Here is a 25,739-nt window from a genome sequence, read left to right on the forward strand (position 1 = left end):
TGCATAGTGGTACTCTCTGTAGTCCATTTACACGGTTCGAGGTTTTGTCAGTAAAAGTGCTTGGCTTCATTGTCAATTCACACAGCAAGCAAATCTTCAAAATTATCATGCTTGGGGAAGGGGAAGGTAGAAAACAACACTAACCATAAAAGCACCTTGTCTGGGTTGGCAGTTACAACGCTAGTCACTCCCGCATCCAAATACTTCTTTTCTGTCTGCATGCTTTCTTGCTGGGTAGCCAGGGAAGGTGGTATGTGGTTTTGGCCTCCCTACCCTGGGAAACTCTTCATATCGCCTAGAACTAGTTCTATATTTCAAAAGATTGGCATTGAAATTAAAAAAACAAGCTTGAAGTATCATTTCTATAGCTGTCTACGATAGGTTCCTTTCCACTACTTCATTTAATTCCCTGCCATAATTTTTGTTTGGCTAGGTGTGTCATTGGGGAGAACCTACAAGAACCAAACTCTGGCAAGTGCCTGGAACATGATGCCTCAGCACAGTGAACATTTCCACCCCAGCCCTCTTGTTCTGCTCATTAGCTGTCTAGGGTATGGCACCTTTTCTTCCCAAATGGGAGAGACCTTAAAGGCACTCAGTTGTCTTCCCCTGTATTCCTGTGTACTGGCATGCACCTGTGGAAAAGAACCAGCTAGAACATGGAGCAGGATTTCTGGAGGATCTTCGCATATTAGGACTCTTGTTGGAAGATATATGCCACAACTCTAACTTGGAAAAGTTAAACTACCATCTGGGGAAAGGAACAAAGTCCCCCGAGATCTGATACTTAAGCATAGAAAAATGCTTGCTCTTTTCTGAACATTATTTATTCTGTACATAAGGTGACTAATTCACCTTTTAAAGACGTAAAAGTCCCAGGAAGGCAGTTTTTAATGACTTGCATCCAATATTTATGATACATATGGCTTTTTATCCCAAATGTCAAAAGTGAAAGAAAATATAGCTATTCATGTGGCAGTATAAATAGGCAGAATAATAATTTAATATGCAATTAGACTCTTTCTAAACTTAAATTAAACCATTGCAGTTTTACAACTCCATGCCCAGACAATTTCAGTGTTAAAGGGAAAAGACACTACCTCCAAAAGGTTAGTATTTTAGAGAAAGTCCTTAAACAAGCAGAAAAGTCCCTGATGTTGCTTTGGTATAAAGCAGGTGCGTAGCAATAATCTATACAAAGAGTGTAAGGCCTATACAATATAAGCTTTGAGAGTGAAAAATCAGTAGGGATTTTTTTTTTTTTCCTCCAATCGGTTAGTTTTATAAGCTTCAAATAAATGTAGCAACTCCTGTAAATATGAATATAAAAAACCTACAGCAACATACATCAACACTTCTGCACTAAATGACTTACTTTGTGTAACTCTGACATCAAGAGCAAGTGTTCATGTTAAATATACTCTATTTTCTGATATGTAGAGTAACTGCAGTGAGTTATTTATGTTTTCAGTGTGCCTATGGGTTTAGAAATTTTTTTCTCCCCTAGCGTCATAAATAACTTTTGGTCCGTCTGCTTTGTTGCTGTTGTGCTTAAGGGTTTTATGGTGGTGAAATTAAAATGACAATCACATGCACACTGTCATACATATGCAAAATATGTGTACAAAAAGGGAGAACTCCATGGGAAAACAGGGAACACTACTGCTGGAAACATTAACTGGGGAGAATGGGTGGTGAATGCAGGTTTCACACACAGTGGGAGCAGGTACACATATCAAAGTCTATCTTCCTGCACATACTTCTGTTTTTCCCGGGAATCCCTGGTCTTGGTGCGGTTCGGTCGGTTTGCTGTTGATGGGATGGAGTGAACTGATGAGCTCTTCTTGCTGGAAGAATAGGAGGAATGGGAGGAATGAGAAAGACTGGCCCGGGACTGGCCAGCGTTGTGGTCAAATTGCATCAAACAGAAGATCAAGTCTGTCGGCACAAGCTCAAATTCATATGGTGGGTTTGTGATAACATAACTGGAAAGAAAGGAAGAAAGAAAGAAAGAAAGAAAGAGAAAGCAGGTTTAGATTTGTACTAAAAATTTATTTGAGAGTTGTTATCTCATGAACATTTACCCAGCTTTCTGCATTTCTGTTTCCTTCAGTGTGTACCTAATTTTATCTCACATAATACCTGTTATGATTTAGGACCTTCTTATGTCAGATATCACTTTTTGTAGGTTTCCTGTTACATGGACATACTGTCTGAGTAGGATGTTCTTCAAGTGAATCGTGTCATGATTTTTCAGAGAAGACACCATACAAATCACCCTCCCTTCTCTAGCTGCACCGTAATGCAATGACTAGCAAACAGATTTACATATTGACAAAACCCAGTAACGTACCCACCAGCAACGGTGTTTAAAAGAATGGCTGAAAAGCAGGGAGAGGAGGATTTTAGGTGCAGTTATATTTAAATTTGTATTTACTATACATTTATTAAATATTTAAATACTGTCAATAGGGCAAGGGAAATAATTATTTGTTTGGATTGTGACTGTACATAAAACAAGTTAAGGAAAATATATCAGCAAATTTGCAGTAAGTTTAATTTTGTTCATACATTCCACATGTATGTACATGGCCTCAAAGAGCATTTATAAAGAGAAATCTGCCCATCCAAGAGTCCAGCATTAAGTATACATCCCAGGCCTGAAATAAAAACTCTATCAATTTCCAGAATTCCCACCTTCAGCTAACCCCCTTTCAGGGTAAGAAGGGCTTATAGACCCTGCTGCTAAATTTTTTCATGCATATGAAAAACATATTTGAGCAAGGCAATAGGCATTTTCTGTCCAAGCAAGAAATGAGTAAAAATTGATCGCGAAGCTCACAACTTCTTTTCAAATTAATTCAGTGCTCGTAAGAAATCTGGCTTAGCTGCCTCAGGGACAGAAGTCACTTATTAATCCAACAAATAATCCCAAGTATAGCAAGTACAGTGTAAATCTAAACTGAAAATCATTTTTTCTACCCAATTTGCCCAAATCCTTACAGAAGAAACAGCTTTGGTGAGCTGCAGGTTGTTTATTGCTATGTTCACCCAATAATGATGCTTTTTGTAGAGAATGAAACAGTAACAGATGGTAGATTTGTGATAGTTCTGGTATGGGTCTGTGTGTGTATTTCTAGTAGGCACTTAATTAAGACGCATTTCAAGTAAGCTGCTAAATGGCCTTCCGTTTGCAAAGGTGGAAATGTGTCTGCTCTATTTAAAGCACTAAGGTCAGCCTTGGTGCTACTGAAGTAAAAATGCAGCTTACCAAGAGAAGGGTTTCCATTTACTGGAAGAAATGATGATTAGATACAGACAGTACCAATGGGAAACCCACAGGAGTATTTTTTGAGCATTCAAAAAAAGGAAAGTCTAGCTACTATAATCTAAATTATTATCCAGTAACTTACAGCTGATTGATATAAGCAAACTAAAGTCCTTTCCTTGTATGCAAGCACTGGATCATCATAAATCAAACAAGACAAAGATATGTTCTGAAAATTTACTTTTAAAATTTTTCATTAAAATTAGCTGAAAACTTATGCTATGATATCCAGCCTATGATTTAAACTCAGCTAAAGAGTCATCATGAAGTCCTCAAAGAGTTCACTTCTGTGGCAAAGTTATGCAAAAAAATGGAGAAAGCTCTTTTTTTAGATTTATTACAGGCACGGGGATCTTCCTTGCCTAGAAGACTGAAGAACAGTGAAGCAGAGATGTTCTAAAAAACTGGACTTACCGTTTAGTGCATTGGCTGGGAGTACTTAGATGTGCATCCCTTAATCGATAAATTCCAAAGCAAAGCATATTGTATGTTTTCAGTGCTTTACAAAATAGATCGCCATAACAACCTCCATCCTAGGAGAAAGAAAAGACAGAGGAAAAAAAAAAAAAAAAGACCAGCACATGTTTTCCCTTTCTTTTCTCTGTTAACACAATGTCAGGGAACAGGATTTTCAGTATCAGCCTGTACAAAAAGGACAATGTATAGACAGTCTGTTGTTTGTCACAAATGAGAATCTTTTACCCAAGGAAATGAATAATCTAAATGTTTTATTTCAAATAAGTAATTACGTAAAGCGGTCATTATTTTGGAGAGCCTTGGTCCATGGAATGATGGTAAATTGGGAAGAGTGAGTGATTTGCTTTAAGCTGGAAATACAAATTTTGGTACCAAACAATGCATATTCTACAAATTATATTAATTGTGGTATTAAAATTGTCGGTATTCTTGACCCTTTCTTGGCAGTAGCCACACTGTCATTTAGACAAATAAATTCACTGGGGAGCACAACAACAATTAGAGTTCTGAGGGGTTAAAAGGGTAATAAAATATCTCCCACTTTAAAATAATGATGAAATATATGCCATTTTTCATAAAGAACATAAAATGTTTTGATTAGCAAAAAAAAGTTTAGATTTGATAATTTGTATATCTAAAATATTGATTCCTAAGTGATGATGAGTGTTAATGCATTCTACCTTCGCTAGTGTAGTGCAACTTGGTCTCTGGGGAAATAGCATTTGAAGGATTGTTTTATTTGTGAAAATGTTACACCGCATGCCCAAGTGTTTTGATGAGCTGTTAGTCTCAGCTATGAGTGGACTTCTACATGAACTGAAAGGCTGTTTACTTCTATCTGTGCACTCTCATCAACTTTAAACTGGGATTCCCTGTCATTTCTGTGAAGGTCGTCACTCCATTCTTTTTGAACAGAGCCGGTGAATACAAGGTTATTTTAAGAAATATCAAATCCTACATCATCATCGAAGTGAAGCAGGTGCTTTGGAATTTGCCTCACGATTACAAGATTTGGTCCAGAAAACATTTCTAGATACTTCTTTATCCAAATACACCATTTTTTAAAGATGGTTTGCTTATTTGGTTTTGGGATTTTTTGGGTTTCTTTACTTCACTCTTAGGATAGTGGAGTCAAAATGTCAGAAAATTAGGATTTTGTAAGAATTTTAGTTCATCCAGAAACAGCAGAAAACAAACCTTATAGCTTTGTTTTCAAGCTAATAAGCATATTTTAAGCAAGAACTGGAAGCTCCGTGGAAAGACTGAATAAGCTTATCAAACCCCAACAAAGGTATAGATATTCCTCTTGTTTACAATGGATTATTGTTAGAATGGTAATATCATCCAAGTCAGCTCATCCATCTCTTTAGCTAGCAACTAATAAGAACCACAGGATTTTCTGTATGAAATATCCAGGCAAAGAGTCTGGGAAGTCATATAGCTTCTTAAAAAGGGTAAGAGCAAACCTGGCACCCTGTGCTGTAAATTGTCAAATGATCCAAAAGCCCTATTAAATTAAATAATAGAAAGTATGGGCTAATTAGGATAGATTTTTAATTCAGTCTGAGAGAAAATTACTAGATCGCACACCAGCCTTGGTCCTACATTTCCCTCATGATCTTACCCCTAGGTCTGCAAACGGCCCATCATACAAAGCCAACTGAGCAACTCGACACCTGTCCCTGTTTGCAAGTGTCTGGGGCGTGCTGTAACCTCCTCTCAATGCATTTTCCTCAGCAATCAGTGCTTCCAGCTCTGGTGTGGCTCCTCCTGTTACCAATGTCCGTATCAGTGTGAGGATATTGTCATTGAAGTATGTCTGCAGAGATAAAAGAAAGCTCTTTAAGCAAACACCATTAAAGTCACAACTGAAGACATCCAAATTACAACTTTTCTGGGTTTCTGCTGTTTAAAGTTCTTGGCTGTCTCTTCAAATAATTTTATATAGAAAGTGAAAAGACAGCAGCCTCCAATTACTCTATTTTCTTCTATCCCATTAGGCTTCTATACTAGATCCTTTCTTTTAAACACCAATTCAGGCTGATTTTTATTAAAGTACAAAAATTTGAATGATTTATGTTTCCTATAATTGGTGTTAGTAGTGATGCAATGACTGCTTTCCTTCTCGTTGCCTTCATGTCTAATAATGGGCTTTAGGACATGTAATTGTAAAATTCAGACCACATTTAAAGCTTACACAGGCTAGATTGCCTTTTTACTCTTGTCACCAATTCGTTGGGGAGCTGCCTTTGTGCTGCAAATGTCATTACTTATTACTGTGGCTGGACTCTAGCAGTCTAACTGATGTATTGTACTAAACATCTTATTACGAGACTTGACAGTGTTCAGACATAAGCATGTATCAATTAAACATCTTGAGTTCATTCCAGATAAATGTATGATGAGTTTGGGATCCTGGTGGTCCTTTTAAAAAACTCTAGGGTATAGGGTAAGTGTGGTTTATTAGGGAAGATTTACTCCACACTGACATTTTGCCAGCATCTGTAGCATTGCTGGTCTGTCAGGCAAACAATGGGTATTTTAAATATTAATTTAATGCCAGATGAATGACTTTCAAGTTCACTTAAAAGTATACTGGTATAGTTCAGAGATACTCAGTTAAATATCTGCAATGTAATGTACTGGGCAAAAAATAATGTTGAGCAAGAAAAGGAGACACCATCATTTACAATGTCACTAATGTCTGTGTTTTCAGAAGCTTTGCAAGTGTAGGGGACATACAAGAAGAAAATGAGCTCACGGTAGAGTGCACAGGATTGACCATTACTGGATTTGTGGATTCCATTACTAGATTTGTGACTTTTGCTGAACTTTGGACTTGGAACAAATGTCTGTAATCCAACCAAGTAAAAATGAATACTGGATTCTCAAACAGTGCTTGCTGTCCAAAGAAAATACTTTTAAAATAATACTTTTCAATGAAATTCATTGCTCTATCCATATAACATAATTGTATTTAATACCTGGGTAAACTGAGGTACAGGCTGAAATATTTTATTCTAAGATCAAAAAGCAGAACTGGCTTCCTATCTATGTTACTTTGATATTTTTTCTTTGTATAATGAAACTTCAGTTTTATTGTTCATTTGAGATGACAGATAAAACAGGAGCAAATGAATTCTACGTGGCAATGTTTTTCACTGTTACATTGAAGTTTCGTAACTTCAAGCTCCTCTGCTTATTTACATAGACATATATGCCATTCACCTGTTGACTAAATTAAAATGAGAGGAACATATTGTTATTGTTATACATGCCCTAAAGCATCTCATCAGCTCCAATTATTTTAAATTAGCCTAGGTAAGGCACTACGTATTTTAAATACAAAATGTACTGTAAAGAGTTGTCTGACATTAGCAGAGCTTTACGAAGATTCAGTTAGTCTAAAACAGCTAATCTCAAATCAGCTCTTACATATGTGGATACAGGGTGTAACAATTCAAGTCTAATACTTAAACCTTTCTTAACATATAGAAAAATCAATGTGACCCCTTGCAGGAATGTAAGTCTGGCGTGATTACATGATGTTTAATAGGAATTGCCATGGTGAGAGAGAGAAGACATTCAGGCATGATTGTTTATTCTTCAATTACTTCTTCCTTAACGTCCCTGAGGTGAGAATCCGAGTTGCCCTCTTTGGCAACTCTTCCCACTGTGCTATACTTTTACAACATGGAAGTACTCAAAACAAAAAAATGGGCATTAAGTTTAGTCTCTTCTCTTAGCCTTTGTCAGTGTATACTATACACCACTCAGAACTAAAATAATTAGCACAATTCCTTTGCTTCTGCAGTTAGGCAGCAATGTTACTTGTCACCAGTTTCATGGATATAATTGTGCCAGATCTAGAGGCTGGAGGCACTGCAATTGTAGAAGCTGGAAAAGCCCTTTCAGTAAAACTGTGCTTCAACATATTCTATATGGCACTTTAAGCACACATCTTCACAAAAGCATACCATTTGCTGCAATAGTATCTTTTCTCATGCCTTTCCCACTCTTTTATTCAGTATTTTTGATTCCTTTTTCTTCTCTAAGTAGTGATATTTAGTATAATTAAAAAAATGCTATTCTCAGTGTTACATCTATAAATCAAGATAGAAGAACATGAAACAAAAGTAAAGCACATCTTTACTGGTAGATTTTTCAAGTCTGGTTTACAGTAAGGCCAACTATGGTAAGAAATGTTCATCTGCTCTAAGACTGACGGATGCTGGTTTGTGTAAAATAGCCTGTTTTTATAGACTGCTGACTTGCAGTGACTGGTAATACATGCAAAAGTCTAAAATTGTACTAATAATTTTATTACTCTTTAGGAGGTATCATTAGACCAGCCTTCACTTGTTTCCAATTCCTTCTCTCTCTTTATTCTGTAATTCAAATTATACCAACTATAGCCAGAATCCAAGATTTAAACACATATACTCTTAGCTCATCTGAATTTTGTACTGTGCAAGTGCACAATTACCCCTTATCATAAATTCAGCTGTAGCTCACTAGAGCATGATCTACTAAGAAATTATACTGTGGCCATATCGTTCATTTTACTACAGATCTCATACTAAACCGAGAAATGAAAGCAGTAGTAAAATAATGTATCAAGTCAGGCACCTGTCACAAATTCATTAATACAAATAAAATAAAATAAAATACCCCCGAACCCCAGTGCAATTAAGGCATAATGGGCCAAATTCTGACTTATGTCATGTGCCAGCCAGGAATAACTCTGGGAGCCGTACACCACTATGAAACTGATGTAAATGAGAAAAGAATCAGGTCTATTGTCGATGGAACAAAATGCTGTCACCAGAGAAAGGCCTCCCGCTGCTAGACAAATGTTAAGGCAATGCTAAGACACTTATTAGCAAAGGAGGCAACATTTATCTTGGAACAATGGCTTAATTTGGGTTTCACACCATGACTGATGTGGATGTCACCATTTTTTCAGATGGATGAGTGCAGCCAAATGATGGGTTTTGGTTTTTTGCCATCAAAGAATGAAAAGATTCCAACTTTCGAGACGGACTGCTCTGGCATTGCAACCGATCAGAAAATGCCCAACCATAAGGAAGAAAGGATGGATGAGTAGGAAGCTGGAACTTGTCACCTTCCACTAAATAGGGTTGCTTCCTCCTGTACTAATATACTTAAGACTCCTCAGGAAAAACCCATCTGTCCATGCTTTCGATTGTCATGAAAATCAGACTCCTCTTATTACCTCTTGCCAGTTTGGGACTGGAGGACACTGAAAAGCTGAACTAGTTGATATCCATTTCCTTTGGAATAATAATACACTGAAATTAATTTGAGAGTGATCTTCTACTTGCTCTGTGGGAGGGTACGTGGCCTGGATATGCCAGTACTTATAAGAAACTGATCTACAGAATGGCTTTGGAAAGGTGCTGCTGTACTTAAAGTAACAAGACACTTTCCAGTGATGGCAGTGAATCCCTTTTGTGGAGTGTAAAATCATAACTGAAGAAATACTTGTTTGCTGCTGCCATTAACTGAACCCCACACTGGACGTCTGTATGACACAAATATAATTGGCATCTGGAATCAGAATATGAAATAGGTGTAGTCCAAATACAAAAAAAAAAAAAAAAAAAAAGGAAATGCATCATAGACACTGAAACTGGGTGAATAGCAAGGAAATTCTGACAAAGATATCTGAGCTAGCAGTGCCACCTAGCCTATGCTCCGGAACTGTAGTGCAGCTCTTTCAAATGTTTCAGGGATGCTTTCCCGTTTGTTCAATCATTTTTTAAAGTATAATTACTAGAGTGCTTATGTTTTGCAGTTAATGCTGTCAAGCCTTTTAAACTAATTGGTCTTTTACAGAAAATTTAACTGAAAATTAGCACATCTTTTAATAACATTGCTTTAACTTTAATAGCACTTTGCCTTTCATTTATAATTACTCTAAAATTGTCATTTTCCAAGTCATATCTGCCATTTTTTGTGTTTGCTAGTGTTTTTTTATGGATTTCTTTTAAGAAGACTCCTCCTCCACTGCATGCAGTTTTTAACATTGCTTTCAAACAAATATCTTCACTTGCTTTTCTTTTTCAGTTGGAGGAATTCTGTTGAATGAATATTATATATCCAAACCTGAGGAACAACTGAGTTAACATTGGCAACTTATACCAATAACAAAAGGGCCTTTGAGACAGAATCAACAGCAGAAAATAAATAAGAGCATTTCACAGTTCAAAAATCTATTGATTCTCAAAATATTGTCCAACTTTAGAGAAGTTTGGGACACTTTAGGTTACAAGATGCTGCCTGCTAGTCCCTTGAACAGACTTGCACAAAAAATAAGACTGTGAGTATCCCTGAGGGAGAACTCTTGAGTAAAGGATATACTGAAAAGTTATTTTTTAACTGTTTTAACTTTTGTCTTCCATTCTGTGCTTTCATTTATATGAAGAAAAAGTAGAATTTAGTATTGTAGAACAAAAATCAAGACCTAAAGTTCTAGCACAAGGACATAAATTGTAGGATACTGAATGTTGAAGGGTATAATCTCTTTCTGGAGATCCCTGCCTCTGACAGCACTACTCCGACAGTATATCAAGTCTATTGTCAGCGGTATGTATGGGAGGGATGCCAACCTGCCAGAACTTCAGTGGTTCTCATAGCTTCAGCGCCAAAAAGAATAACAGAGAAGCTTTGGCTCTCAGGCCAACTGTTCAAACCTTTGAAGGTACTGTGTGTTGATAAAACTGGTTTCCTTGCACACACAGGATTTTCTGGAATAAATAATTCAATAGGACCCAGAAAAGGAAAAAGTACTTCTCCTCAAAAATTTGCTTCTCTCAACCTATCCTATGTCTTGTAACTTTTGTATAGCTGAAGATAATATTTTTATAAAACATCTACACTATCTAAAAGATGCTTTCAATCCCATGTTTTTTAGTCCCATTCAATTTGATGATGAGAATGTGCTTTGCTTTTCAGGAGCGGCGCCACCTTGAGACTGACAGACTACATATATTCTTTCCCTGGGTTTGCATATGTTACGACAAAACAAATATTAATATATCATTCAAGTCTCTGATGGCAGTAGATGTCTCTTCAAAGACATAATAATGATTAGCTGGTGCGATTTAACAATAGCCACTGCCACACTTAAAACATGAACCATGCCTACAGTCTTCACACAGAGTACAATAATGCACTTTAACCGAAGCCTGGAGAGACCACTGTTACCAACTCATCAAAAAGACAATGCAGTTTTTGAGCTCGTTATTGCCTTCTGAGCAATGATCTTCGAACTACCACACTGTGAATCATAGGCTTGTGGAATATATTGCCTTTGCTGCAGAGGACAAACTGTGTGTAGATAGCCTGCAGATAGCATTTTGAACAGTAAACTTCATTAAGCCTTTTATCTTTGAAATAAGAAAATAACAGACAATTTCAAATTTAAAATATCTAATACTGTCATCTTATAGGAAATAACGCTAAACTGGCAGAACGCAATGATCTTCAGCATTCAGATTTGAATCAGAAAGTGACAACACATTTTCTAATCTGTGATTCATGTGTAGGGTTTAGTCCACTGTTTCTATATTAATAAAATTATATAAAAGAAAAAAATAATTTCACACTGGTTAATACTGTTGAATTATTGTTATTCATGATCTGAATACTTTAGCAAATTATATTAAATATATAGTACCTCTTTTTCTATATGCATACATCTATATATGTACGTTTCAGATTACCTGCAGGTCAGAAAGAATACTGTACGTGTCGGTATTATTCTACTTTCTGTTTTACCGCACCTGTTTTATTACAAAACCCCACTACTGTGATTCATTCTTAATGGAGCGGTTCATGTATCGTACATTTGTATTGTAGACCATATAAGGAATTTGCATTCCAGATATATCAACAGAGATCGTAAGTTGGATTTTTTCTATAAAAATTAAGTAATAAAAAACCCTGAATCACTAAGTGGATCAAATAATGAACTATATCCTTGTCTCAAACTGAGCTGGCACAGGCCAGCATGGTGTGAATTATTTCCTTCTAACAGAATTCCTGTGCAATTAATAGGATGAAAGCATGACTGTAGATCTCACAATTTAGTAAGGATTTGGGGTTCAGTTTGCTGGTACTGGCTTGAAGTTAGGCAGAATAAATAGAAGCAAGTGTACTCTAGAAAAAAGAAAAAAAAAAGAGATAATATAGTGCAAGTAGATTTGTTTGTGAGAAACACTCTTTCCTTGGAGAAGTGAAAGGAGAATACATCCTTCCCATGAGAATACAGATAGTAAAGGGAGAACATCTCACACATCTTACACTTTCTGAAGGGTCAGGAAGAATTGTACTTTTCCAACTCTTTACTAGGCCTTTGAGGAATAAAAGAGAAAATAACGCTGCCACTGATCAGCAAAGTGGTGAAAGAAAAGACAGGATGGTGAACAATTGTAACTGACTCAATCCTTGGCTTGTCTTCTTGATTAGTATTTTTTCTAAGTTAGAATCTTCTACTCTTGTTATCACATTTACTTCTCTGGCTTTAGGCTGCACTGTCCCTGGCATATAATATGACCACTTAGCTGTGAAAGTGTTTGAAAAAAGACCCTGTTGAAGAAAGGAATTGCAGAAATGGAGGGTCATGCTGCCAAAACCTAAAAGTTAATAAAAGCTGGCAAGAACTAAAAATATTGCGAGGATTACATGAGTTCCAAGTAAAAATTTCTGAAGAGTCACATCCCATATATGTCTTATTGCCTCACTATTACCTACATGATATACCTTTGCACAAGAAAGCAATGGTGCCCACAACATTTTGCTCTCTTTTTGTGGTGATGCCAGTGGCAAGCAGAAGAATTAACCCTACTTTTTCCACGATTCTGGAAGTGCCCTAGTGAACGATTCATTCAGGTATACTGATTTAGATAATAATGTGAGTAGATAAATGGCCCTCAGTATAACAATTTGGAACCTACATGTTAAATTATTCCTATTTATAACGTGAAAATGCTAAATATTTTATTCATAGAGATTTTAATTAGAGAAGGTACAGAGTTTAAGTGCGCTTGCTTAGGCTTTCTGAATTTGTCATGTCTGCAAAATATGGCCCATAACCTTCAAAAAAAGTATTTTCTGAGTTTATTGCAAACTCCTAGGTGGCATTAGAATAAAATTTTATCAGTGTAGACTGATAAAATTATTATATTAATATAATAATTTTCATCTGTGGATGGAACATAGGAGGAATATAGCAGGGCATAAAAATATGAAATACAGATACATAAAGACAAAATACAAATAAAATATCAAATAATAAAGATCACTGTGAATTTTTCTTAAAAATAAAAAGCTTCATTCTGAATTTAGGTGAAAGTCAGACTTGGATCCTTTAAGGAAATCTGTTTGCTCGTTTCTAATATTACATGGAGTTTACAACAACAACAGATGATTCCCAGCACCATGGAACTTTATTCCATGGGGAGCTCAGGAAGCCTATGCTTAGATTTTAAAAAGGCTTTATCCTTGCTACATCTAGCACAGCTTAAGGTCCCTCTGAAAGAAGTGCAGCTCACACAGAGCAAGACTGGTCTGAAAACCTAGCCAATATGAAGCAAGGGAGGATGAAAAGGAATATGACCCAAGGCATTTGCTTCAAAAGTACGCTATGGCTGCAAACCAAAAACCCTAATGTAGACATAACCAAAGGCCACCATCTGTAGTTTCTGGCATGCACTTATGTTTTCATTCACAAGACAACTCATGTGAAAAAGAGATGATGACCTCTCTTCACACAAGTAGAGTTCACTTGATGTGTACAATGGCTTTCGTATAGTTCTGTAGGTATCCCCCAGCACTCATACTCAGAGCATTTTTCACAGCTACAGGAAATTAAAAGCTTAAAACACAGTTGATGCTGTCTGACATGAATGGTGAGCATAGGGACCGACACACTGAATTTGGGTCTAGGTTTCAGGAGGGAGGTACAACACTTTTTGAAAACTGTTATCCTTAAAGCTGGACATGAGACTCTGCTTTTAGAATTGTGGTCTCACAGTAGTCTTAGATATCTCAGTTGGTTTAAAGTCTCTGTGTCCAACTACAAAATAACCTAAAGGCTCTGAAATTCTCTTGACATCTAAGAGAAAAGAGTCTTCTCCTGACTACCTGTGGAAAAGGGACTACGCTTCCATACTCTTTTACAACAAGTCTGATGGAAAAGAATGAAAAAGGTTTTGTTTGCTTACTGCGCTCATGAGAGAGTCCAGCACGCTGACGGCAAATGCGGTTCCACATGCAAAGGGCTGCGTGAGATACAGTTCTGTGTCTGGATCGTCATCATCATCTTGGTCCAAGAACTGAACATTTGAATCATTTACTGAAAATAATAATAATAATAATAATAACAACAATAACAATAATAGTAATAATAATAAATAATCATAAGGTGCTTCTGGGTCACCAGGATGTGACCTTACACATTACACAGTCAGAAAGAAAAAGAAACAGCATATGTCTGGAAACACAGACTTGTGTCTTTGACGTCACTGAAAATGAAATCAAGATGGATGTGAAAATGTGCATTTAAAAATCTGTTGCTCATTATTTTGCTCGTAAGGGGTGACTCTCTTGCTCTTGAGAGGTGACTATCCCTTTGCCGTAAAAGTAGCTTCACGGCACCAGCTGCCTGCACTCAAAACGAGATACATGATGCTCTTTTATATATTGAGACAATCTTGGTATTGGTCAGGTACAGTGGCTAAGGCTGTATGCGTGTACAGTGAAATGTTATCACAAGACACCAAGCCAGAACCCCTTTGTAAAATAAAGGCTGTCCATAAAACTCTGATATAGCCCACAGGCATCTGTTAGATGTGCTGCTGTGATTCTTACTGGAGTGGTGTTAATGCACTTACAGCTCAAAAGAGGATAAATTGTCGCTTTAACATGCGTCTGTCTGAATGAATGAACAATACTCCAGCTATTCTCTTGCAGCACTGCCTTTTGTTCAAATATTTGTCTCCATAACTTCACTTCCTTAGCCACAAATTCTATATTAGCCAGTGTGAAAAAAGAATCTACATCAGGCTGTTTTAAAGAAAAAGACCAAATAAAGCAATATTTGTCATTTAGACTTTCTCAGGCATTTCATTGTCACAGTTAAGTTCTCTGCCTCCACCTCATTCTACTAAAAATAGTTGTTTCCTTGAGATCAGTGTATCAAGTGAATCATATTTCATGAAATAATTCATTTCCATATTAGTCCTCCTCAGGCATGAAAGCAAAGGCTGCTTAGTTATGCCATGGAAATACCCTTGAACTTACTAAATGACAAATTAATTCCAGTTCCCATGCAAGGAAGGGAAATTAAAAACTTTTTCAGCATTTGAAAGTGCACACATTGACCATGTCCCTATCCCCCATGTGAACGCATCTTCTGAGCCAACCCAGGGAGCTTTGAAACCAACATGAGAGCTGCTGTTAACTTGATTGGGTCTTGGCTCTGGATTTCTTAGGTTAGAAAGACTTCTGCCTGCTATTCTGATCTTCCTTCCTATATAGTTTCATTTTCCACCCACTCCTTTTCCAACCCGTATACTCTACTGTGCTTGTCATGCTTAGCTTACAAAACATGAATAACTATAGATAAAGCCTCACAATAGCTGTCTAAAAGAGATGAGAATTGTTATCTTTTTTTTAGAGCCCTGCTGAGCCAGTACTTGGCCATCATCATACAGTAAGTCAGGACCTGAGCTGAGGTAGGATTTAAAATTCTGGCCTTCCTACTCTTTGGTGTAACCATGAAAACATAACACCTCAGCGTTGTAAACGGAGAAGGATTCTGCCCTGGGAGTCAGAAGAATTTCATCCTAGCAAACACTAATATCCACAATACTCCTTTCTTTGCACAATGGCTATCAATTTATTCTCCAGATTCTTGAGCAAAATAGTATTTGAAAGCCTGACATATCATTTCAAAATGTACTTTCTGAAGAGCCTGTGCTTTCGTTTAATTTTCTAGTTGAGAGCAGGAACTATTGACAATAGCATTCTTTTTTCACTTACATTTGGCAGACTAATACCTGACTTTGACACCAGCTTGCTAGCTGTGTGTGGTGTCAGTTTCCAAGGTACTACAAATCTAACGTGAATTCTGCAAGTGTGGTTTTATCCTCAATATCTTCATCTTCCTGATACAAGTTAGCATGCTAGGATTTCTGTGAAAGTTCTCGGGGCTAGGTGAGGTAGGCTTGAATGCGTGGTGCTGCGCCATAGGACATGCTCATCAAACACTGCTCGCAAAAGCTGCCGAGAGCTCTCTTTATTGAGAGGGAGCAATGCAGAAGCTTGGCTGCTTTTTTACAGCTTCAAAACCTGAGCTTCTGAGAAAAGGCCTACTCCCCAAAATAAACAAACAAATAACTTAAGGGAAAGAATGATGCTGGGGTTTCTTTTCTGGTATGTTTTACTTCTTCTTTGACTTCCTGTGAGAACTGCTAAGGCATGTCCACCAAATTGACAATAGGCTGAAATAACAAAAAGAGAAAGAGAGAAAGAAAGAGAGAAAAGGAGAGAAAAACTGGGGGGTGGTGGGGGGTGGGGGTGGTGTAGGGCCCGGGAGGTGGGGACCCAGGCCAAAGAAAATGAATTGGTGAGAAGGTGCTATGAAAACAGCCGGCAGGTCAGACGAGTGTGATCAAAGGTTTACTGATGCTGCGTGAAAAAAAAATCATTAAGAAAGGCCAGAACAAGACAGTCAATTTCAACCAGAACCACAAATAAAACACATTCAAAGCAGTGCCATGAGGGTAGCCCCTCTGATACAGCCAGTTAAATAAAGAAAAAGCTGATGACAGTAAGAACAACAACAACAGAAAATAAGACAGTGATGTGAAGGAAAAAGGCACTTCTTACCCAGTTCAGTTATCATTAGAATGTGGGTTCCACTGTTTTTTTCCTGACTGATTGAAACCAAAGGCAGAAGTTTGCCAGGCTTAGCTAATAAGTAAAGTATTTAGGGGGAAAAGAAAGTACAGAAAGAGAATAAAGTAAGGGAAAAAGACAGGTAAGGCTCTAAAAAATAAAATTGAAAAGGAAAATAAAAGGACAAAGGACCACAAATCAAGTTTGTATTTGCCATGAAAAAAACAGAACAGCTTCTGCACTTCACATCACACCACTTGACAACATAAATACCCACAGCTAGAGTGGAAATCAGAGCCTGGTTACCTACCATCATTGTATTCTCAGGAGTAAAATGTCTCATACTATTATACAGAGTTTGGTTACACATGATTAAACAGTTCTGGACCATGAAGAAATAAACAAATGGCCTCTTACTATTGATTAAATGCACAGGAAATGTCTGCTTATTCTTACTGTGTTTTTTTTCTTTTCTAACCTTAGCCCAAAGACCCCTGCTTATTTGTTACACTATGTAAAAAGCATCTTGTCTGATAGAGTGTTTATTTAAGAAAATGGAGAAAACCCAAAGGAAAGAAATATATTTCAGTTATTCAAATAAAGTGAAACAACTGTTACTAATCTTTCTTTAGAGAGAGTAATTCAAAACAGTTATCAGAAGAGAAAACATAACAGTATAGGTAATTTTCCTGAGACTGCATAACAAGGGAAGTGGGTAAAAGATATGGGAATGTACATGAAAGGATAAATAGTAGCTTTTCTTACCTAGCTCTGTTATAATAGGGATGTTTGCTCCTGTTGTAATGGAGGGTTGACGTAACAGGCCATGGACTGGACTGTTGTCTGGAGATGACCTATCCATCCCAGGGGGCGTAAAGCCTAAAAGAAAAAAAGAGAAAGTTTACACAGGACAAACTATATAAAAAAAAATCCCCACCAACAGGGAATTCCCTCTCTCTAATTCTTTTTTTCCCCCAGAAAAGTATGGTAAAAAATTTGTCATTTTAAAAAAAAAGGACTTCAATTTCAACAGTTATTTCTTAGAAGCATAATTCTTCACAAATAGGCAGGTCATTTCTACTGTAAGATATTTGGTAGCTGATGGAGACACTGAAATTTGTTTTGCTATCCTAGGTAGCCTTTGCATCAAAACACGCAAAATGGAAAGAGTAATGCTTACTTAAACATAAATAAAAACATAAAGACTTCAGTGTTAGAGAGGTTTAATTTTGTCCTATTAGTATTTCAAATAATCCTGAAACACACACCCTTTCCTTAGACCTCAATTAACATTTTAAAGCGTATTGTTTGTAAACAGTAGTACAACCAGGAGGAACAAATTGCTTCCATTACCAGGTTTTAGGTTTGATCAACATGCAGGATTTAAAATTTTCTAACTGTTACCAGGAACAATACAATCCACACGAAGGCTTTTTCTTCTCAGGTGTACGACTCATAATGTGTATTTTTGTGAGCATATAATTGTAATTATAGGAATACTGGAATTGAAGGGCCCATTCTAACAGAAAAAAAAAATAGGATGGAAGGAAAAAGACACAGGTTTTCAAATGGTATGTAAGAGGAATGCTTGAAAAGAAACTAGAAAGAGTTTTATACCCTTGGGGTTGTAAAGGAAACAGAGGTGGGAGAGGAAACATATTGGCAGGCACTCAAAGAAAAAAAAAGATCTGGAGAGCAGCAAGGTTCACCTCTAAAAAAGATTGTGTTTTCAGCCTGATTCTCTACACAGTTTGAAATGGAGCTCTTGACACTGAACATTTTTTAATCTTTTTTTTTTTTTTTTTTTTTTTTTTAAATATCCAGGCAAAGCCTTTTGGAGTTTGATTGTGAGTACTGAAAAATAGGCAGTTATACAAAAGCCCATGCAACAGTTGGACTGGAAATTCGCAGCTGAGACTAATGCATTGAATCTCCCTTCTCCATTAAAGCTGCAGAAAGCATGGGAATGTTCATTTAATGTCATTATTGCAGAAGTGATGGTGAAGCCAGAGTTTGACTTTAGGGTTTCACATAGACCAACGTCAAGGTCAGCATTTTTAAGCAAATATTTGTCTGCTAGGAATAGGATTGAGCCAAGCTCACTTTAAAACATGCATTTCTGAGAAAAATCTCTCTTCCCCCCCCCACATGTTATGCCTGAGTTCTTTGACTTCACACCTGACATCTAGGGACAGACTTTTGATCCTCTGTCATTACTGGTCTGAACGAGTTTTGAATTCTCCACATACCGATTCAAAATTAATCACAGCCAAGTTAATTCCTGACATAACTTCATTATCTTCTTGAGGTGTGGAAACTGTTTCACTGCGTTAAATTCATTGATACATTCATCTGCTACTGAATTCAGGAGATCATATGATATTATCTACGTTACCTTTTTTCAGTCTGGGGATTAATTTACAGACCAGGAAATCTGTAAACTAAACTGTAGTAGTTAATGTGTGGTACTGGGTTTATATAGTCCTTCTGAGGGATTTATGGTTCTTTTCCAGTGACAATTACCATCATTCTGAAACTGTCCCTAAACAAGATAAACTATAAGAACCACTAGATCTGGACATCTTGATTTAATGGGATTTAAATTTTTATTTAATATTCAGTTCATTTCTCCCTATGTTTTGTCTATATCACATATAGAATATATAGGTAATAAAACTAGAATCACTGAGAAGAGAGACTTACTTTGCCCTCCAGAAGGTACCGGTATGAATTTCATTCTCACTATCACATGAACATTAGATACAGCATGAGGATTGTAAGGACAGGATAAATAAAAAGGGAGTGAAAAGTCTGTGAATAAATTCCTTAGGAGAAAAAGATGTGGATGTGGTATCTTCAACAGGCTTGCAAGACAAAAACATTGCTATAGGCAAACCTAAGACAGCAAAGCAATTCTATTTAATATTACCAGTGCATAGAAAATCTTTAGAAAGCAGATTTCTTCGAGAGAATCAGAAATGTTGGCAATGTTAACAGTCGGTCACTTAATACTACTCGTTTTGCTGAAACTAATTCAATAAGACCAGCATGGTGACAGTGAGTTGCATTCCCAACTGGTATCGGTTTGCAGATGTTTCCTTATGTCTGGCACTGTGACTGATAGCTGTATTGGCTCTTTGAATGCTTACTTCTGCATGGCAGAGCCTAGGATTTCTCAGACTCACAAAGTGAGTCTGACGTAGTTCCTTCAGGCACCACCTCATGAGTTAGAGGTAACCCTGACGCTCTCACAACAGCAGGAAAATTGAAGTGGGCCTCCAAAGGGAGGGAATGCTGAGGACAGGTGGGTATTAGTGTGACACCTCCTTCTGTAGCAGGCTCCAGTGTTTAAGTTTTGCATTCTGTTACGCTACAGGAAAGGCAAGATACAGCTTTTGTCATATTACATTAAAGGAAGCTCAAGTAGCTGTAGATTCCTTGAACAGTTAAAGTGGCAGGCCCAGTTGGGTCCTCTGCAGAACTGCAGGTCAAAATGGCAACAGCAAGACTTTTTACACTCACTTACCTGAAAGCAGAGAAAACTAATCTTGTTCCCATGCACCCTAGGGGTTGTGCTGCTGGGAGCATCCCTAAAGGCCCTGGTTCTCCCTTTTTCCTGAAGGCTTTTCTCTCCCCATCTCAGGATGCACTGCCTAAAACATCAGTCAGGCTCTTCAGATGGTTAGAGCACACGGTATTTCCCTAACAGCTAAAAACAAATTGAAGAAAGTTGGCGTAACTGCGTCTAAATGTGTAAGTCCTTCTTGCCCTCCCTCTACTGCAATATGCACACACAGAGAGGCATGCACATGCACACTCTCCATTGAAGGCTGTTTGTAGCCACCTCTCTAACCCTTCAAATATTTGTCTTCTTAGGATGGTGTTAGAAGATTGAAGTAAATGTGTCATTTCTGTTAGACACAGACTGTCAGGAGCTCTGTAATTGCACACTGCACACATAGTGCATTCAGTCTGAAATGCAGGAAGCATGTTAAAGGGATTTTGTTTTCTCCTTGAATGAAAAATAGAGTAATGCCTTAATATTTTTCGTCCTATGGTCTTGGAAGATGTGAGAAATATCTGCTATCTTAATCTAATTTCCTTGCCTGTGCTTAATTCACACACTTCTAAAAATCTACTTTTTAAAAATATTAAAGTCTTGGAATATTTTCAGGAAAGGAAAATTGGAGTACTTGGGGATTTTGCGTGCCTATGTCTGGAGTCACAAGGCACCATACACCTTCAGGCCACATTCCTGCTCCCGTCACAACATAAGTTCTATAGATAGGCTTTCTATTTTTTTTTCTCCAGAAGAGAGGGGGGAAAAAAAGTGTAGGAAAACTAACCTGCTTTATCAGAACTTTCATTTAAAGGCATGAAAAACTACAAGTGACAGCTGTGCAGATTCAGTGAATGTGACATTTCTGAATTTCTTCAACTTGACAAGTAAACACCTTAAATCGGTAATGCTATATGCATAATACATGACCTATATTTTGACATCCATCATCAAATGCTGACTTGAGAAAATACAGGTTTGTACGTCAAGGAATAGCACCCATAAAGCAGGGAGAAATTCAGGTCACAGGGTATTAGGAAACCTCTATTTCATTACGGAAGCTGAAACAAGCTAAGGCATCAGATTTAAGATCCATTTTCAGCTGTGAAAAGATTCAATTCCTCTGCACAGAGCATTCATTTAGAAATGACATGCTTTCCTCACAGCCGCTTTTCATTTTTCTTTTCATATTCCATTTTCTCCTTCAGTCCCCAAACCTTGTTCCATTAACGCTCATAAAAATCGTAAAACAGGGCTGATAGTTGTGATCTTCTTATAACCACAGTGTCTCCTTGTTCAACAAACAACTGAGGGAGCTGTGGCTACAATTGCTTAACAGGATCAACTTCTAGAGCAAAATTCACATGGCCTGTGCAAGCTTGAGCACAGTCCCCGAGTAAGGAAATAGAGTAACAGTGGGGGATTTCTGGAGAAGGGAATTCTCTTTCCCAACAGTTAGGAGGTAAGGTGCAGCACAATCATATCTGTTCCTGCAGCCACTGCATCCAATACTAAACTGCTGTACTGGGTGAGTGATTGCCTTTGCATCATTTGCATTTTGGGGTTTTTGTGGTTTGTTTTGTTTGGGCTTTTTTTCCTCTTCACTCAGTAAACTGTTTTTACTCAACTTTTGCCCTTCTGTTTCTCCCCCCCATCCCACTGGGAGGGAAGTGAGCGAAAGACTGGGTAGGGGCTTAGTTGCCAGCCAGGGTCAACCCACCACTGTTGGCTATAGTGATAAGCACCACCACATCAAACTGAGGAAATGGCTTGGACTTCAACAGGAGGCAGCAAGCCCCTGTCCTCTCTGAAACAAGATGCCGCCAAACAGTGGAGTAAATATATTGTGTCTCTGAGAGGAACACAGGCTCTGGGTTCCTCACGTGCTCAAAATCAGTGAGGACTGGCAGTCGGGAGTCACTGCTTTCCTCCCTCTTTGAGAGGCAGGGACTCCCGCGCCTTAACTCAGCTACCTGCTCTGAAGGAGTCTGAGCCTCCTGCAGTTCTCTACAGAAAGCAGCTGGTTCAACGTCTTGATTCTGTGCAAATAAATATTTCCCAGCTCCCTCTGGGATACTGCTGCTCACAAAAGTAGGTGAAACAACCAAACAATTGTGTTAGAGGCAAGATCCTCCCCCTTTAAGATGTTCTCATCTTTGTGGAAGGAGAACTTTGGGGAAACTTCCTCTCCACGAGGAGGCAAGCTCTTTTTCCCAAGACTTACTGGGGATTTCCCAAGACTTACTGAGCTGTCCTGCCCAGAGCTCAGCAGGGCCAGTTGCCTACGAGCCCTCCTCGTCTCTTACAAAATCCCACCTGCAAAGCGATGAGCTGTACTGGGCTTCTGTGAGACCCATGCCTCCTGAGCCAGGCTGACCCATGGTCCTCTCAGGAACTCAGAGGGACACTAACTGTGTCAGCAGTAACATGCAGGTATTCTGGGAGCCACAGTGGCACTGTGATGAAGTTCAAAATTAAGGAATGCTGGCATGGCTTAACAGTGACTTCTGCCCACTGAAAGCACCAGCAATATAGTTTGCCCTGCTTATGTGTTGTTTGGAGCAACTGGCCTGGTGGCCAAGTGATCTGCTGATTGTGCTGGCCATAAACTGCTGGGTTTTGTTCCCGTGCAGTTCACTTGACTGAGTAATGTCCCATAAAATGCAGAAAGGTTTGCTCTACATAGCAGCAAATATATCCTTTTAGTTTGCTGAGGGGCCAGTAAAGATTTACTGGGGTTTTAATGTAGAAACAAATTTGGCTCTTGGATGTGCACTGCTTCTTTTCCATTGACTTCACTGAGACCCAGATGGGCATATTCTCAAACCGGATTTTTATGTTACATTTATAAAATATCTTCTGCTCTAAAGGATCGTAATGGATCCTTTATGATCCTCTTCCCCTTTCCCCCCGCCCCTTTCCTCTTTGCCTCCCTTCCCTTTCAAAGATGTATGTTTTACTAAACTGGAACTCTATGCAGGCAGAATGCAGTTTCCCAAACTGAAAATCCACTTGGCAGACCTAAAGGTTGTGGCCTTGTCATTAAAGTGCCATGTAAATTGATAGTGCCCTTTAAATAATGCTATTCTAGGGAAAGGTACCATGGGATTCACTGGGTAATGTATGCACTAAAGTCCTAAAAAATATAATTTTAAAAGCATACATAGTATTAACTGGCTCTGGCTCATCTAAGGAACATGAAACAACAATCACATTTTGAGCATATATGAATAACACACAGGTGGTGAACGGCCGAACACAACCCTGACAAGATATCATGCAGGAATATGGGGTAAGGATTTTCATTAAGTAGAGCCAGACAAAAAGAAATAATTCTCTTACAAAAGGACCTCACAGCTATATCCCTTTGCTACTGTTTGCTGACAATGTCCATTAATATTCCAGTGAATTCAATTGAATGACAGACTATACCTGTTACTCTCCAAAGTACAGCCACTTGGGTACACCTGGAAAGTTCAGCAGCAGTCATGCAGCTAAAGAGCTGCTGACATTCATGGAAATCTGTTACAGCCATTCAATTTAGAAACAATTCTAGCTTCAATGTCCTATGTGGTTTGAGACAGAGAGTTGTAGTTTGGCCTCAGAACCTGGAAATCCTAAATTTTGGGTTCAGTTCTGACTTTTACTGTAATTTGTGCCTGAAGATCTAATAATCTCTTGTAGATTATCTCTAAAGCTCTGGAAAAGGAGCAGATTGTGGGAGAGCAGATGTGACTGCATAAACTCCCAGCTCTCTCAGAGACTGTAGCACCTTCAGAGATGCTCTGGGCCCAAACATAGGCCAAGCTAAACCTACAGAGAGTGGAGGGTGAAGAAGGATAGCTTTCTCAATTGCAACAACCCTCCAATGCTTTGGGACTGCAACAACCCCTGAAGCACTGAACACTGAGAAACACTGTTACAGGGAACAAGCTGCCATCTTCCTCCCAAGAAAGTGCTGCTCTTTAACATCTGTTCGTTCCCATGCTGTTGAATTACAGAAAGCTATAGTGAAAGTGTCCAAATCAAAGCTCTAATGAAAGCACAGTGGGATCAATGCTAATTTCCACTGCCAAAAGTGTGAGAACTGTTCCTGGGTGGGTTAGTGGTCCCGCGCGCTGAAAGTGTAAAGGATTTATAGCTCTACTGGTTCTTGTGCTGTTCTAGCAATGCAGGATTAAGCTGTAAAAACAAAGATCAAGAGAAGGATTGGAGTTTCATCATCTTGAGGTCTAGCATTGAATGATACCACACTGTTTCCATTTTCAACTGTGAGCAGTATAATATGTTAGAAATAGCATTATATTTTAAGCATAGTGCAGAATCATGTATTACTTAGAGTGTTAATTCACAGGTACTTGTACGAGTCTTTTCCCAGTTGAAGCATCATTTTGAGTTTCACTATCAAACACACACAAAAAAATCAAGATGAAGTCCATGTGAAACCGCCTGTTTGTTTTGTTTTGTTTTGTTGGGTTTTTTTCTCCACAAAACCTCATGTAGTAATTACCCAAACCATAGCTTTGCTAAGGTTCATCCATCACAAGCTTACACAACCCAAAGCTACCAAAACAAATGGGCTTTCTTTACTAATGTTTTGCAGAACATAGCTTTGATGTTGTCTCCTTGCTGTTTTGCTAACTTTAAGTGAGATGATATGTAGTTACTAGACATAGCACTTCCCTATGTCTGCTAGAATGGAAACTTTATTACTCTATACAGTAAATATTCCTGGCCAGTATTAGTCTGACAAGAATCCACTCTCAGTGGAATCGAGAACAACTTTACAGAATTTATTTTTATATTTAGGAAGGGGAAAACAAAATTTAATTTCCCTTTTTTGAGTCATCAGCCTTATTTTTTCAATGCTATAGCAATTTTGTAAAGCTATAAGCAAGTTTGTGCCTAGGTTGCTGATTTCTTTGGCCTGACATATCCTATTTGGTTTTGTTTGGGGTTTTTTTTTTTTTTTTCCCCAGCCAAAAAAGCCAACGTTGAACTAGAAGTCCTGTTATGCAACGCAGCCATCTTGTTTTATACGCATCTATCTTGGGAACATAAAATGTACTGCAGGAGTACATCAGTGACATCTTATTCGGTCTCTAGAGCATAAGCAAACAATTCTGAAAGTGTAAAACTTAGGAAACAAATTTCTTATTTTTTAAAGCACTGTATGGCACAGAGAAGAGTAAATCACAGAAACCTATGAGGGTCATGAAGACAGGCATGATGGTTACAGCCAAGCAAACCAGGATAATTGCTTGGGGCTTTTAGGCTACCAAGAAAGGAAATTAAGTATTAAACTGAGATACTCTGTAAGGTTCTCCATTGTGCAACAAGAAGAAGGGACGGGCCATCAGGAGTTTACTGTCTGATAGTTAGCACCATCTTGTAGCTGTCTTTAAGCTTCTATTTGCTAAGCCATCTCCAGAAACAGGAATGATTGGG

The 25,739-nt window shown here is 38.0% G+C and overlaps 1 protein-coding gene across 41 annotated transcripts in view; it reads right to left on the bottom strand.

The window, feature by feature from the left end:
* The window catches only part of KCNMA1 (potassium calcium-activated channel subfamily M alpha 1), a 528,106-nt gene that overhangs the window by 6,243 nt on the left and 496,124 nt on the right, over positions 1 to 25,739 (bottom strand). For 29 of the 41 annotated variants that reach the window (XM_075717335.1, XM_075717316.1, XM_075717321.1 and 26 more), the window contains 5 exons: positions 17,498 to 17,611; positions 14,056 to 14,186; positions 5,430 to 5,624; positions 3,743 to 3,861; positions 1,761 to 1,985 (listed from right to left, as the gene is read on the bottom strand). In XM_075717335.1, coding sequence (XP_075573450.1) covers positions 1,761 to 1,985; positions 3,743 to 3,861; positions 5,430 to 5,624; positions 14,056 to 14,186; positions 17,498 to 17,611 — 784 coding nt within the window. Of the gene's footprint in view, positions 1 to 1,735; positions 1,986 to 3,742; positions 3,862 to 5,429; positions 5,625 to 14,055; positions 14,187 to 16,723; positions 16,808 to 17,497; positions 17,612 to 25,739 lie in introns of those variants that run through there. The other 12 variants (XM_075717303.1, XM_075717305.1, XM_075717304.1 and 9 more) reach the window with 3 other exon arrangements.

This window comes from Pelecanus crispus, chromosome 10 (assembly GCF_030463565.1).
Source record: "Pelecanus crispus isolate bPelCri1 chromosome 10, bPelCri1.pri, whole genome shotgun sequence".
Taxonomy (NCBI): Eukaryota; Metazoa; Chordata; class Aves; order Pelecaniformes; family Pelecanidae; genus Pelecanus; species Pelecanus crispus.